We start from the raw sequence: 16,162 nt of genomic DNA on the forward strand, positions 1-16,162 counted from the left end.
ACTGTTACTCGATAGACGGCTGACGCTCGATGTCATTTCATGATCAGGCTAAAATAACTACCGTATTAAATCAATACTGCTATTTATATCTATATAATATTTATTTACAGTTGGTATCAAGATAGTATAAATTTGTAATAAAATAAAATTGTTTGATAGTGCAAATTTATATCTAAATTTTTTAAATTTAATGAGCAAATAAAAAAATCTATAACTACGCTTGCCATATGTTTTTGCGAGAACGTTAACAACAAATAGTAAAGTCTGTAAATTACAAATGAAATGTACTGCTAACACTGAGGATAATTACCCGTAATCACGTCTTTGTTGGGCTGTAACAAAACACATCGGATCAGTGAAGTGAAAAGGGGAGGAGAAGAAAAATTGGTGAAAAGGTATGATCGTACTTATGTGGAATTAACTGAGCAGGATTCACCATTAACAGCAGGAACAACAGTGGTATACCTCTTTCCTCATCTCTCCTCGTTCTGTGGAACATATCCCGTGAACAAGGCTCGTTTGTAGGCTTTCGGACGTGTATTCTATTGTTTTCGAAAACAAAAGGACCATGCCCGACGTGAGTTTTACTCACTCGAAGCCTCTGTGATGTCAAATAATACCTTTCATTATCGATTCAACTTACACTCGCTCGCCCGGTCACATTTACACAAACAAACACTGGTTCAACCGCCCGGGATTTCGTGAGAGACTCAATCACCGATGGTTGATTGAATTTTTTTTCGTACCTACACCCAGTTTTTTTCATTAGCCCAATTTCAATCAAGCTGAACCGTTCTCCGGACTATAAATGTCTGGAGAGTCAGAAATTTCAAATAATTTGACAGCAAAGACATGAATGATAGTTTATAGCTTACAGCCCAGCGGTATCAGCTATTATCTACTAAATAAAAGCTATTGCGACATCCCTGATAATTGAATGAATAAAATAATAGCGCATTTGTGTGTTCCCCGGGATCCGGATCGAGTTCAGCCGGATATTTTGACGTTTTGGGTGTTATTTTGAATAACGACGCGTCTATTATATTGTGCGGCGGGATATGTGGAGTGGTGCGATGCGGTTGCTCTTGTTCCAGGTTGCGCATCCATTGAGTCGTCGAATCGACTGTCGGTGATGGTGATGGTGATGGCCCTCTGGCCCTCACACATCGCTCATCAGCGCCAGGAAATAGAGGCTGCGAGCCGAGAGTCCGATATCCGAACCCGAGCCGGACAACCGATGTACATCATCCCAGTCTACCCAGTCATAGCAAGCGTGTTGTGATATATTGTGGATTGTATATTACAGATCGGCGGTTATTCTGTCCTCCACGCTATAAAGCTCTCCACACTGTTATGCAGTCTACATTGTAGTCCACAATACCGATAGGAGGATATACACTACCGATCCTCCAGCCTCGAATCGTGTTGGATAGTAATTTGTGGTCTGCCCGATTGGCTCTCGCGTGACCGTTTCACTTTGATTATTGATGAAACGCATCCTCGTGCCGGGTTCCTGCTTGTTGCTAACCTTCACGATGATCCTTAAGGTTTCCTCAGCAATATAAACCATCTCTTACAATTCCGATCTCTCAGCCTCTCGCCTCTCCTTTTCACTTTCAGCTTCTCGTTATGCCTGTACATGTGTTGGAGAACAACAGGGCTTAAACTGGCTGACCATAAACGAAAAAAAAAAAAAAAAAAAAAAAAAAAAAAAAAAAATGAACAAATAAAAAAAGAACAAGGGAATTAAGGAATCGGGAATCGTCATTATTAACGTTCTTAGATTTCGTGAGAGACTTTCGTACATTTGACGGCGTGAGAACCGGTTTCCCTGATTTTTCTTATCGTTTAAATACAAATAACTCTCGAGTCGGGGGTTTCCGCTGTTGTTTTTAAACTTGGGCTGTTGCTTTCGCTGATAGATATATAATTCACTCGTTAACTCCCTCGGTATATCTCTTTTCTTGGAGTATAATCCATCGTACATACATATATTTGTTTCATGAATGTATGATAACCGGAATTTATATGAGCTGTGTAATTTTATTATTTAAACTCGATGATAAACACATTCACAAATTTAACTCGATGATAAACGCGCTTCTGACATGCATTAATATCGTATTAACAAACTCTCAGACGGTGATTCTAATAGTATCTTGTCTTATCGGTACGACGTACGAATGAGGCACTTTACATAACCCAGAATTTAGCAAGACATACTTATACACAAACATACATTTGTATTTGTATTTATGTGTTGTGTTTATGTATAAGCCGTGCAAGTTTAACGACAGAGCCTCACACAGGTTTATCAGTACCGAGAGAACATAAAAGCGATAGCGTTATCCATTTCTGTGAGTGCGAATAGTCACTACCCGAGACTCAAGAGGTTTGTGCATTACTTTTGCTGGCTTATTCCTCAGCTCTTGCCAGTTGGAATAGATAGTCATTTTGCTTGATCTTTCAATGTACATCACTATTCCTTAACTCTCTATATAATAGCTTGCTAAACCATGCCGACACGTATATAATATTATGAAGTACAGATACGTAACATAACACTCTGATCCGGTTATTAAACTCGAGGAGAAGAAGAAGAAGAAGAAGACGCCAAGTCACTTTCTAATCTTATAATAACTATCTCTATAACTTAACTCTCGGCGCCTGCTAATTACTGACACTTATTATATACATGTATAAGTAGAATATATTATGAATGTAAATTATATTGAGACTGCCAGTGAATGAGTTTCCAGTTGTCGTTGATAGCGTCAAAGTATATCCAGTTTAATGGTTCTAGTTTGAATAATTGCAGTTGACAAATAATATCCGGTGAACAAGAAATAAAGTAATATCTTGTTTTGTATAATTATGTATGACTGTTAATTCAAAACGATTTGTAGATTAAAAAAATAAAAATAAAACCAGTAATTCAATTATTTATCGACTTACAGATCGATTGCTTGATACGGTAATTTAATGTTGTTTATCAATCAATAAATATATAGTGCCGTGTAGTGTAGGATAATAAATAAATTAAAAGTAAATGCCTAGAAAAAGTAATAAGATAAATGGTGTATGCTGGTTGACATGTCGGCGAATCGGCAACCGATTCATCGGTTAAATTTATAGACCGACATTTTAGAATTCACGCTGAAACCGTCTCGATTCATCGCGTTTTACGCTCGATTGGCATTTATCGTCCTCTGTACCGTCGTAGTTGTCGTTGATGTCATACGCTAACATACTATCACTGGTGCACACATTTTAAACTTATACACATATATTCTCTGTTGGATATTGCAAACGAACGAACGAACGAACACTAACCTCGTATTTCTCGGTTATAACATAACGGCACAAATTATTGCTGTCATAAATTTATCTTCGATTGGTAATTATTGTGCGATGTATTATTTATCATCGGAATTCATTTGATTGCAAGTTATACGAAGCACAATTTCAATTGCCGCTTTCGTCCTCGTATTCAAGTATTCCTCGACTAGTATAGAACAACACAACCGCGTTATGTTGTTTGTAGGTGATGCAACAACGGCTTCAGTGCAATTTCGGTAATTTAACGACTGGCTTCTCTCCCTCGTACTCTTGCCATTGTCACCATATTCGTAACTTCCAATTATATTACGAAATGCAAGCCTGGAATATTCAGATCGGAGTATTACTGTCCTTCTAATTACCAATAATTCTCCTCACTCCCAATAACTTTACTTATTTCACTTACAATATTAATTATCACTTACTTACTCATTCAATTGATAACAGTAAGCCGATAATTGAAACAGAAATTCAAATGAGCATTAAACTTTTCCAATTAATTAAAGCTATGTTCTTCGAGAGGCGAATAATCAATAAACTCTAGTAATTATTTTTTAATATTTAAAATACTCAATTAAAAGTTTATTTATGACGCTTGCTATCGTATATCTTTTTAATTGTAACATTAAACATTCATCCACCGCGAACGGCTGGGCGTTGAAGCTTAGCTAAGCGGAAAGTTAAAATAAAAATATATGTAACATAACATAATACTTTTATCAGTATTTACACAGTGTCTTTTTAAACGTTGCATCTATTTCAATATTAACAGTCTGTAATTTCAAAGATAACATATCACATGCAATTGAAATAAAATAAAAGGTATACATAAAACTGTCTAAAGGCACACGCGAATAACTATCAACAGGGATAGATAAGTATAGTTTGCGCGACGATGGCATTCCCAGTCTAGGTCTCGAAACCGTATTTATATATTTTTACATACATGACATGGGAGAATATAGAACAAAGTTTTATTTGTGAGAGTATAAGAAGTTGACGTTGGTGGATGGAATCGGGACCCGACTCGACAAAATCGAGCTTATCTATGTTTCGCGTGGTGGCCAATATATAAGCATATGTAATGCATGGATGGATGAATACATGCAAGTCGCGTTTCAGCTTTACACAGTTAACTGGTACATTGCATTAAGTCGAGCGTTCAATCTAATTCGTTATATCAGAAACACTTGGAACGTGGCTTGTTGCTCAGTACATGCTCTGTGCTCCATGCTCGATGCCAGTATTCGTCTGTCTGAAACATATTTGTTGTTAAATGTATTTTAGTGTATGTTATATTATTTTATATAGCAGTAGTAGTAGTAGTAATTCAGTTTGATACGATACATACTTTCTAATCCACGCGTATCGATAGCACAAGAATAATCTTGAACGCTGACAGATTTAATATCTGGTGAACATCGTATAATGTAATGTTATTGGGTGGTCGCTTTAGAGGATAAATGTTGCACCGTAAGTTATTTTCTCAGTTGCTCTCTTGCTTACTCTTTTTGCAGATATATAATCTGAGTATACCAGCTCGTGATGCATGTCTGCTCGCTGCGTGTACCGATCGATAGACACGATCGATAATGTCGGCGCGCGATAGCTGTGCGAACCGGCGAGCAAGTAGGCGAGATAATTGACAGCGATGTTTTATCTCTAACGTGATGGCATTAAAGCTCGATTAATTAATGTCGAGTTTTATTAAAAAATAATATTCAATAAAAAATAATGGTAGAAAAAAAAATTTTTAATTATTTTTCTTTTAATAATTATTAAATTTAAAGGTAAAAGCGGTAAAAGCCAAGCTAGAAAAATAATAAATTTAATAAAGAAAAAATATGTTATAAATTATACGATGAAATAAAACTCACGACAATGGACACTTTGAGGTTGATTAAAAGTCACAAGACTACTTCTTGGTGGTGCCTTTGAGTTGCATAATTTAATTGTTAGGCAGTGGTTGGTTGGCTGGCACCCTGGTGGATTAATGAAGCCCGACTGGGGTGAAAATCTTGGAGGCGTTTTATATACAGTGCGTTAGAGACGGACGACTGAGAGAAGAAGAATGGCCCCCAGACGAGGGAAACGACCCGAAGCAGTCTGGGACAAGGATGATTACATAATTCCGCGGGAGTAAAGAGATGAGTCGGGTCGTGGAAAAGCGAATATCTCGGAGAAGGGTGAGCGGAGGGAATTGTGTGGGATCAGTGTGACAGTACACTCTCATCTGGACTGGAAAAATAAAGTATCAAAAGAAAGCGAGTGGCGAAAAAGCACTACGCGTTTTAAAAGTCGCGGAAAATGAGACAGACAAATGGAATAAAATGAAAAGAAGAAAAAAAATAAGAGGACATATATACATATGAGTACTCTCCGGGCTTACATGAGCTGTCTTGTCTGTTGATGCTGGTATTTGCGCTGTTTCATCTAACATGTCTATGCAATGTCATTTGTGCGGAGCTACACGAGTAGTTTACTCTTGTGACGCTGAGGAACGCTCTTCCTAAATATAATTCATCGGTCTAACCAACTATCTACTCTATTCAACTCAAACTCTCGTCTTCTTTCTCTATCCTATCCGAGAGAGATGAATACAGCTCGTACACGGCGTTATTTATGGAATCACAGCTGTATATACGGATTCGGGAAAGCGAGTTGCCGGTGTGGCGGAAATGGGGCGAGTCGACATCGCTTCTCACCCTGCACCGCAGTTGCCTCATCTCTCTCACTCATCGCTGAATCGCTCGTCAGAGGAAAATGGACTGGCCGCACGACGCGAGTCGAGTGAAGCAGAAATGGACTATTGGACTTGTTCATTTATTTCATTTTCTTTTGTCCAAACCTTTTTATTTATTTTTGGCTGTTGAAAACGTGCAATAAAAATCCAGAGATGAGAATTACCAGTTGCCCTGCCCGGGCAATTTTTATCGTACTACATACATATGTATGTGAGATATACACGAGTGGAAATTAAATGTATATACGGACAGGGAGAACAAGTACATGAAAAGGTGGGTTAAAATGGATGAGAGATCATGTGTCATTACCAAATAGTACCGGGTAAATTGTACTGGAAAAAAGAAAAACATTCAAGAGTTTGCTAGTAAGTGAGAATGAGTAATAAGAGAAACAGCAGTGGTAGTAGTTGTAGTTGAAGTATCGGTGATAGTGATAGCGATTGTGGTAGTGGTACAGTAGGTCTCCGATAATTGGCTCGATATTCTTCTTCGGGATTTGTGTCGTCGTTTTATTTTAGCGAATGAGAGAAGCAAGACCAAATAATGGTTGAATCGAACTGGTCCGAGATAATTGGCTCCCGAGTGAACAAACGAATAAGAGTATAGAATAGAAAGCACAGAGTATAGTACAGTACCGAGTAGTAAGTACTGGTATACGTTGAAGAGAGGACAGAGACCAATAGAACTTTACGGGTACTATTCTGCTTAACTAGTATTAGTACTGGTATTACTATTATTACTAGAGTTGGCATAACAGTAAGTGGCCACCGAATTTGACGGTTTATCATCGCATCCGATAATTAACGGTGGCTTGAATCATCCCCCGCACCCAGTTACGAGTTACCAGTTACCAGTTACTGTTACAGTGACCAGTGGAAGTAGATACACTCGGTTGGGGTTGCCCCATATACTAGCACAGTGCTGCAGAGGAAATTAGAAAGCGAAGGTAAAATCGGAGCGCGGGATCCTGGAGGATGAAACGCCCCGGGTTATTAGTTTAGGAGCCAACTGTAAAGTACCTTGAAACAAAGTTTCTGTCTCAACGACGGCATCTCTCACGGGTAATCAATATACAAGTAAAATCAGCTCCCTCTCACGTCTTTCGTCTTTCGTACTTTGGTCTTTATCCTCATTCGATCCTAGCCCCTTGTCTTCTATTCCATGGCAAGGTACCTCGACTTTAACCCCACAAACTCCACCCGCAAATGATCCCAGACAGGATCCGAAACCCTCTTCCCTTTATTCTGGCAGCTGGGACAAGACCACCGTATCTTTGGTTAATAAACTCTGCTCTGAGACTACTACCAGGACTCCTGACTTGTCTTGACTCGATTTAACGTCCTGAAATCCCCCGTCGTATTATAACTGCTCTAGTCCTGGCAACTTTATTCTCCTCTCTTCTCTACTTCCCACTGTCTTGCAGACTTTTCTGCTTGTTTAATTGTAATATATTTTATTTAATACGATGTATTTGTAAGATGTACTTCTGTTCTGAGTAACAAAAGACTATAATTGGTTTTCTGTGTCTGTTTCAGTCCAAGCAGCACCGCGCTGGGCTCACTCGATCAGCTCAAGGAGTACCTGACAACTGCGGGCACTTGTAAGTGCGGACTCGAATGCCCGCTTAGGCCAGAACAAGTCTTCAATTTCGATCCCAAGGTAAGTTTTTTTTCATTATCATCATATATCCTATTTATTTTTTCGATAATGAAACGCTGATTAATGATTTGTATGCACATACATACACTTACACACTTGCACACACAAAAGCATGAGCTTTAATCAAATTACGCTGCGTCAATCCAAAAAGAGGAAGGCAACAGTGACATGAACCATCAGCAAAATTGACGAGATGTGCTTAAAGTATGTATTAGTCGCATTCACATACGCGGATAAATACATGAGTGGATGTATGAGGTACACAGCGAGGTACTTTAATAATAAAGACTCAATGCACAATTACTGTCATGTTGTGATAAGCCTGACACGCTTTACGATGCCGGCAGTATTTGACTTTGCACAATATGTATCACATGCACAATACAAGCCACAATACACAATGACATAAATATATGTATATGACCAGAACGCGAATTACGGGGCTGTATAGCGATAATAATCGATTTGTAGCATGAAGCCTCAGAGCGAGGCTGTCCGAGCGTGGTTTTACATGCATCAATTGACAAATCCGGCAAATCAGCAGTATGCTATCGGCTCCTCTCGACCTCTCTTCCTTCTGGTCTATAATCGAGAGAAATCTCCATGGAGATATGTGAAAGTATTTAAATATAATGGTGACATGCATGAACTTGGGTTATTCAGAGAGTACTCGTTGTTAAATTCTATTTTTTCCTTCTTTTAATTTAATTTTTTTATTCATTCATTCATTCACTGATTCTTTCTGTTAATTTGTCTTTTTCTTTCTTCCACTTTATCCCATCGAGAAAATTACAGTGAATTAGCGAAAGTCAACTAGATATAGGTGGAGATACCTGGGAATTCACTTGAGGATTCGAGAATTAAATGAATGTGAAATGGGAACGTGAGGTATCTTTAAAATTTCCGTAGTCGTATCATTCTCTCTGGTTTGAATCGCCAAATCGTTCTCAAATGGAGATGAGTATGAAAAAAAGATAAGAGAGGAGTGAGTAAGAGAATTCGTTCGCGAATGAGCGAGTAGTAAAAAATCTAAAAAAAGTCAACCCAGAAATTATAAAAAGATAGAAAGAAAAAATTCATTTATGCACCACGTAGACGACGACGACGTCGACGACCACGTCGGGAGAGCGTATAATTGTCTGTGCACCTGCTCTATATCCACACACACACACACACTTGTTTTCTCAGTGATGAAAAAAATATAAATGTTTTTTTTTTCATCCTAAATGAATTATTGTCAAGCGCTTGCCACTGTAACATTTTATACCATCATATATAGCAGATAACTATATATATATGTGTATATAGAATACAAGTACATACATACGAAATACCGAGATGAAGAGAATAACGTCCGGTGCGGTCAGGGAGCAGCAATTAAACCGCCGTAAAGCTCTATAATTGGCAACACTGCGATTATTCTTAACGACCTACACCGTACCGTCATTACATTATCATAACGTAGGGCTACCGATATAATTCTATATAAAAGAAAATAAATTATTTTTCTTACACATGACAAATGCATCACCTTGTCATAAAAATGTCTCGAGATAATACTTTAATTAACGCTGGTCACTAATGGCCCCTAAAATATTTAAGGCTGAAGCCTAAATAAATAAATAGTATTTTATTATATCTGTCACTACACAAAATAAAGACGTTTTCTTAAATTATATTACTCAGTTAATTAATAAAAATATTTACCGACATGCCGAAAAGAAACCTCCGGTCAGAGGGTAACAATTAAGAGATCGTAAAACTACAGACTGCAGAACCGCAAACAACACAATAACTCTTACTTAGCTTAACAGAATAACGAGCGTCGTGTCATCAGTATTATCATAACGTGACTTATTTTAGGGCCCGCTTCGCTCAGTTTAGTTCCACAATAGTCTGCGAAGAGCTCGAGTCGGAAGTTTAATAACAACGTTACAAACAATATATAAATATGTATACAAAAGTAACTCTGATTTGGTATCTGGTTTCTGTGCTCGTAAATTCAAGTGGTCACGTTTTCGCGGACAAATTCCGGTGGCTGTGCATGTGTGTGTGTACATAAAATATAGTTGTGAGGAGGGTTTAGTTGGTTACAAATGTCTTGACTCGTAAAACGAGTAGCAGTGAGTGAATATTTTGCCGCTTGATGCTTTTCATCCTTATCCTCCCTTGCTGTTTTTCGTGCTCTATATACTGTAGCATCAGCATTAGACTTTTCTGTGAAAATACATTGTCGTATATACATTTATATACCTATATATACATGGATAAAATCCCTTCAGCCTTTTCCACCACCGCATCTCACCGATTAAATCTCACAAATCTGCATTGCAAAGCTACGTGGTACCTCAACTGTTGGTTGGGTTTTCTCTTATTCGTTTATACTGTCCATTCTCTCCTCTCTACCTCTCTCTTATCCTCTCGGTTGGCAGCGGTTACGGACAATGAAAACGAGATGCTCGACAGACCGGGAAAGTCGACGACGAGGGCATGGAAAGAGCGAGAAACGGATAAGGGGATCTCTGCTCCGGCACAATCATTTATAAAATATAACTATATAATAAAGAGAACAAACTGATTTGAGTAAGGAGTAAAAGAAAATAAAAGGAATAATACATAATGAAATTTAAAAGTTAAGTGAGTTGCCCGATTGAAACGTCCCGGGTGGCTCAGCCCACTTTATACATACGTTTCTCTCGTTGTTTGTTTATTTGTTTGTACAATACCTACATACGTGATCAACAATCTTTATTCCACTTTACACACCACATAAAACATCACATACATTATTATGTTAATCTTACGACTCTATCATTTATCCAGTGCTCGACATCCCACGCCCGTGGGCCCTTTCATTCTATTTTACTTTTTTTTTTTTTGTATTATTTATCTTCCACCGGACAGTTAACTGGTCCCAAAGTTCTTTAGCATCGATCACCCGGCGTAACTATCCCCTGAACGATCTTACATTACATTTAATAAAATAACCCGGTAACATCTGCATCGTCTGTGCGGACTAAATTTAAAATAAGAATTGGCGGGACTGCTTATTGGTCAGGTGCACATTATTATTTTTAAAATAATTATCACGTCGATCGATGATGGAGATATAATATTTTTAATTTGGATTTTTAACCACCTCCTTCATTCTTCCTCCGTGTTATCGCTTCCTCTTTATTTCTTACTCTTATTCTTATTCTACTTCTGCTGCTGCTGTTGTTTTGGCGGTGTAGTGGCTCTTCTTGTGCTTTAACTCACTTGCAACATTATATATATTTTATTAACTCAAGTATCCGGTGTATATTTATTACCACGAGTTCGAAATTATGGATTGTTTGCGTGACACATGGCTTTTTATCTGCCAATACCTTTTAAATTAATATATATTACATTACGTTTATTAATTTATAAACTGAGGCTAAGATGAGACTCGATAAAAGTAAATGATGGATGGACTGTTTTTAAAAAACAATCATCTAAAGTTTTTGGTTTATACGAAAGTTAATGTAATAAATTTAGTTTATGAGCAGCTGCGAAATATAATTGGAAAAAGTTTACGAAAATTGTTCAACAGAGTTTATTATTTTTTTATTTTTATTGTCCAAGAATAATAGACGACAGAGATGTAGAGCTGAAGGAAAAGAAGAAGAAGAAGAAGATTTATTTTTGGTGTGGGTTTTTGTTGACTGTAAGTCTCTCACTTGAGAAGAAAATAGATAAGAATGAGCTGGTGAATAAGAGGAAAAAGAATAAGGAAAGAGACATCAATTGACGACGGCGAAACGACTTACGGATATTTTCGGAAAAAGAGATGTAATCTAGCGGACGACGTCCGGAAGAAATCAACTTGGACGAAAGCGTCGAAAGTTTGCCACCAAGCAATCCGATTCGAGAATAAAGAAGAAGAAGAAAAAGAAGATTTCAACTGCTGTGGATAGGAGAGCCGAGTGCCGAGTACCGAGTTTGTGGGAATGAAAATAAAATAAAATAAAAATAAAAAAAAAACGACTTTGGGGTTTATAATACAACCAAGACGAGGAGGACACTGCGACGTAGATCGAGTGGAGTTTTTAGGGCTCGGAAAGTATACGACGACGACCCTTTGTAATTGTGCGAGGGTTGGCACACACCCGACAATGAATAGCATTCAAGTGGTGGTGCTTCTGCTGCTGCTAGTACCACTGCTGGTAAAAGGAGACTAAAAAAGGCTCGGTGATCTAAAAAGAAGCAAAGGAAAACTTTTTTTGATGTATAGACTCAAATGAACGCTACAAGTATTTACACGCTTGTCAACATCTTTGTTTCCTCACTTTTATTTATTACTCCCCCTTTGCTTTACTCTACTTTACTTAATGCTTTTTTATATCCAAAGATGAGAGAAGAGCTCCAGCTGAATTCTCATTCTTACAAATATTTTTCTTTGGATAAATAATTATCGAGGTATTTATATTACGTACTCGCTTCTTATTTACGAGAAATAAATTCTTTCTCTATAGATGCTGTTGTAAAGCCACTTTAAATTATTATTATTATTATTATTATTATTGACGTTGAATTTTCAATCCCTTTTTTATCAAAAGAAAATATTTAGCTGTAAGTATAATATCGTGGTATTAATTATTTAAAAATAACAAAATCTCAACAAAAATATGTTAATTAAAGTAGGGTTATTAAAATTCAGAATTTTATTAATGACACTTGAATAAAATTGCTGACATAAAAGCAAGCCTCCGTAAAAAGACGATGATTATTATCTTAAAATACTCCTCACGGTTAGCTTGCTGGAGTGTTAATTTAAAAGCACATTGAAATATCCTGTAATATACTCAACGATTTAAACAAACGTAAAGTGTACACTGTATTTTTAATTACCGAGTATTATAAAATATAATTAAAATCTATAAAGCCAGTGGGAGAGTTCAGTCGAGGTTTTTCCGATAAAACAATAAAAAAGAAAAAAAACGTATACAGTGTAGCAGAGAACGGTGGGATACCAGCGGATTAAGTCGAGTAGCCGAGAAAGCGTGATTAGTATTCCACTCGCAATACTCGCTGTTTCGTTATACCTGAGATTTTCAGTAACAGTCTACTGTACTGTACCCTTATACTTAGATGTATGTGAAATAATAATAAACAGAGTGACATAAAATAACTCTAACTCGTGAGAGTAAACCTTAACCGACAGCTATGCCTATACAAATCCAATAGAATATCTATATATATTCTCTAAAACTCGTATTCTCATGAATTGATTCACCACTTCCGATAATTCAATGGATAATTCGATTTGCCGAGAATCGTATAGTAAGAGAGTAGTAGCTCGGTAGCTCGATGGCAGACAGAACAACTTGGATCTGCTGTTGAAATTGAATTTCTCTTGATAAAAATTGTATCGCTTGGTTTCACGCTCTTATTTCCTTCCTTATAGCTATTTCTGTTCTTTCTATCTGAACCCCCGAGACAGCAAAAGCAAACTTAATACGATACCAGTACACACCAGCAGGTACACAGAAAATCTACCAATACACTGTAAAGATAAAAGAAAAAAACAAAAATAAAAATAAGCTCTCTTACTTGCTCAGTTGAATTATTTTTCTTCACTCTTTGGCCTAACCTCCCACTTTATTATTCTTATTTTATTTTTCATTTATCCAGGCTCTCATTCTCAACTCCTCCAATTGGTCTTTCTCTCACAGACTTTGTCGGCCGGTTAGGACGTATAAATTTATTGCGCTCATTAACTTGAATTATAGCACCGAATACATTCTAAGTTTATAAACCTTAATACGACTGCGTGCAACTTGAATAAGGATACTTATGTTGTTCATATAAATACATAAATATCTTTGTTGTAGTTATATTTGTGTTAAACTTTGAGTTTGAGTTGTTATTGGCGGGGTATTTGTGTTAGAATCACAACAACAGTTATGCATCACTCCAGCACAAGTAAATCTTTAATATATAAATCCTCATGCAATAACACTCATTCCTTGACTCCTTATATTATCCACGAGTTTTATTTATCTCTTGGTGAGGCTCCCGAGTGGATAGGACAGGAGTAGAGGTTGTTTCAGACTTTAAACTCGAACCTTCAAACTTTAAATGCTCATACATAATCCCCTTGAATTCAATCGCGCTCATTCATACAACTCTCTTTTACTCTTAAACTTTTTCACTGGCTCAATCCCTCTCAATGACTTATGTCTATTTTATTCATGCTGAACACGAAAACCCCTCGAGCTACCGAATAATTTCTGACTTGTGTCACCTGCAATCCAAATAACCAACCCTCAATTTCAAATAACCGCTTTTTTACGCTCTCCAATCGAATCTACATTAAATGTCTCGCGCAGTAACTCGACATTTCTATTCCCCTTCTGTACGTAACAGTCGCAAATAAATAATAAAAAAAAAAAGAGTAACAATAAAATATAATCGAAAGAACAAGAGCTTGCGGAGGAAAAATAAATGGCTGAAGAAAATCTTTAATACGACTTTATCCCGAGCTGAAGATTCATCTGAGACCGTCGCGATTTTCGACAGGGATTCACTTCTGGTGCAGCCACTGGTGGGTGGTTGGTTGAAGTGGATCAAGTCGGATTGGCTTAAGCCCTCTCCCCTTACGGTACAGTCTCTCTCTGGAAACCAGAATAAAGTGAAGAAGACCCGGAGAAGCACAGCTCAGAGCTCAGAGCTCGGTGGTGATCCCGCGACTTGCATTGCACCGTATCGAGGCGGCGGAGAGTCAAGTGAAAGCCGCCCGAACGGAAGAAAGGGGATGAGAGTTGCGGCCGGGGTAAAGGGCTCTAAAGGGGAATAGAAAACGGTGGGCAACCCGAGCAAGTACTGCCGGGGACACTTGAGGTGAATGTTTTGCGAATGGTCGGTAGATGTCTGGTTTGCTCGAGGCTGATATCGACCTGGCTCGCTGGAGCCGTCGACCTCATCCCCTTGGCCCCGTTAACCCCCTACACGCCTTAGCTCCGCCACGTCTTTCTTTAACCCCCCACACGTCTTCCACCCCTTCACCGTATTTACTAGCTTTCTCTATTTGTCCAAGTCTTTTTCTTGCATTCTAAACCCCTCGTCTGTGTTTCTTATTCCCATTCTCATGCTCATGCTTCCTCTCTTAAAACTCGGAAACTATTTTTTCTTTTATCCACCCCCGGCTCACAAACTATCTCATCTTTCTCGGTCTTTCTCAAGACGACATTTGTTTCGTACGGTTCAACTCGTCCGATTTCCCGTGTCGTTTTAGCAACCTGTCATGCTCTTCCATCTACATCTCTTCCTCTTACTCTTACTCCCACGTTTTTTCTTTCTTATTTTCTTCTTTTGATTTTTTTACCAACACAACTGCGATTTAGCTCGCACCTGCATGCTGATGTAACATCCGCCGGTATCTTTCGTCTTACCCTTTGCAGCTTGAGACCGTCGTCTTCTCGTGCATCTCTGCACCCTGAGCATTTTATTCCAACAGTTGACAAGCTCTTGCGCCCCTTTTCCGGTTCCTTCTCCATTTCTCCCTTATCCGACTGGGTACTAGTAGTATAATACTAACAGTAATAGTAATAGTAATAGTATACACAGTTGTGCAAGTACAATAGTAATACATACACTGACAACTTCATGTAAAGCTCCAGTATTTTCTCATCTCCTTCTTCGAATATAGTCTCGTCTTCAATCTAGTGGGTTGTCTGGAACAATATGACCTCGGCCCGGAATACGGTGCGAACCCGAGTACGATACAGTATCCGAGAAGTTTCTGCCGTACATTTCCGTAAAGTTTATGAACCCACATCTATTTGTATATCTGTATATATATTTTGCATAGTAACTAGATCTACACATACATAGACAGATAAGAAGGTGAGACGAGAGACAACTCTAAATGCATGTACGAGTATTACGATGAAGATGAACAGGAGAATTTAGACAATACGCGAAGAAAGTTTATGCAGCAAAGACCCGCTAATTATCTATCACTCCAAGAGCTGGCAACTCCTGTACGGATTTAATTGAGTGCCATTTAACGTTTCACCATGCAGCAGCCTTACTTCATACTACCTGTTCTTCTTCACCTATTTTCCATTTAGTTATATCATCTACAAAGAGCTAAAGAAGATTTATAAATCTGTTGGGGTAGAGTTATTATTATCATTATATATATATATTATATAAAACTCTCCAAGCTCATCCATAAGTTCAACAGCCATGAAATTCACCAAAAACTTTATCTCCAAGCTCAATTCAGTTTTCAAAGCACTCTCCACTCACACGAACAAACAGCCTCACACAGACAGACAAAAAAGAGGGCTCGAGAGAGCGTGCGAGCTGTGGTGAGGGTTTTATCCGATTCTCTCCTCATCGTTTCTGCATAAATCACCGCAAACCCGTGTTCTCATTTAAACGTGAAAATT

General features: G+C 37.9%; 1 protein-coding gene across 4 annotated transcripts in view; it reads left to right on the forward strand.

The window, feature by feature from the left end:
• Positions 1–16,162, forward strand: part of LOC123267036 (putative mediator of RNA polymerase II transcription subunit 26) — a 188,389-nt gene that overhangs the window by 107,803 nt on the left and 64,424 nt on the right. For all 4 annotated transcript variants that reach the window (XM_044731521.1, XM_044731529.1, XM_044731538.1 and 1 more), the window contains one exon: positions 7,619–7,742. In XM_044731521.1, coding sequence (XP_044587456.1) covers positions 7,619–7,742 — 124 coding nt within the window. The remainder of the gene's footprint in view (positions 1–7,618; positions 7,743–16,162) is intronic.

Source organism: Cotesia glomerata, linkage group LG1, assembly GCF_020080835.1.
Source record: "Cotesia glomerata isolate CgM1 linkage group LG1, MPM_Cglom_v2.3, whole genome shotgun sequence".
In the NCBI taxonomy this organism is placed as follows: domain Eukaryota; kingdom Metazoa; phylum Arthropoda; class Insecta; order Hymenoptera; family Braconidae; genus Cotesia; species Cotesia glomerata.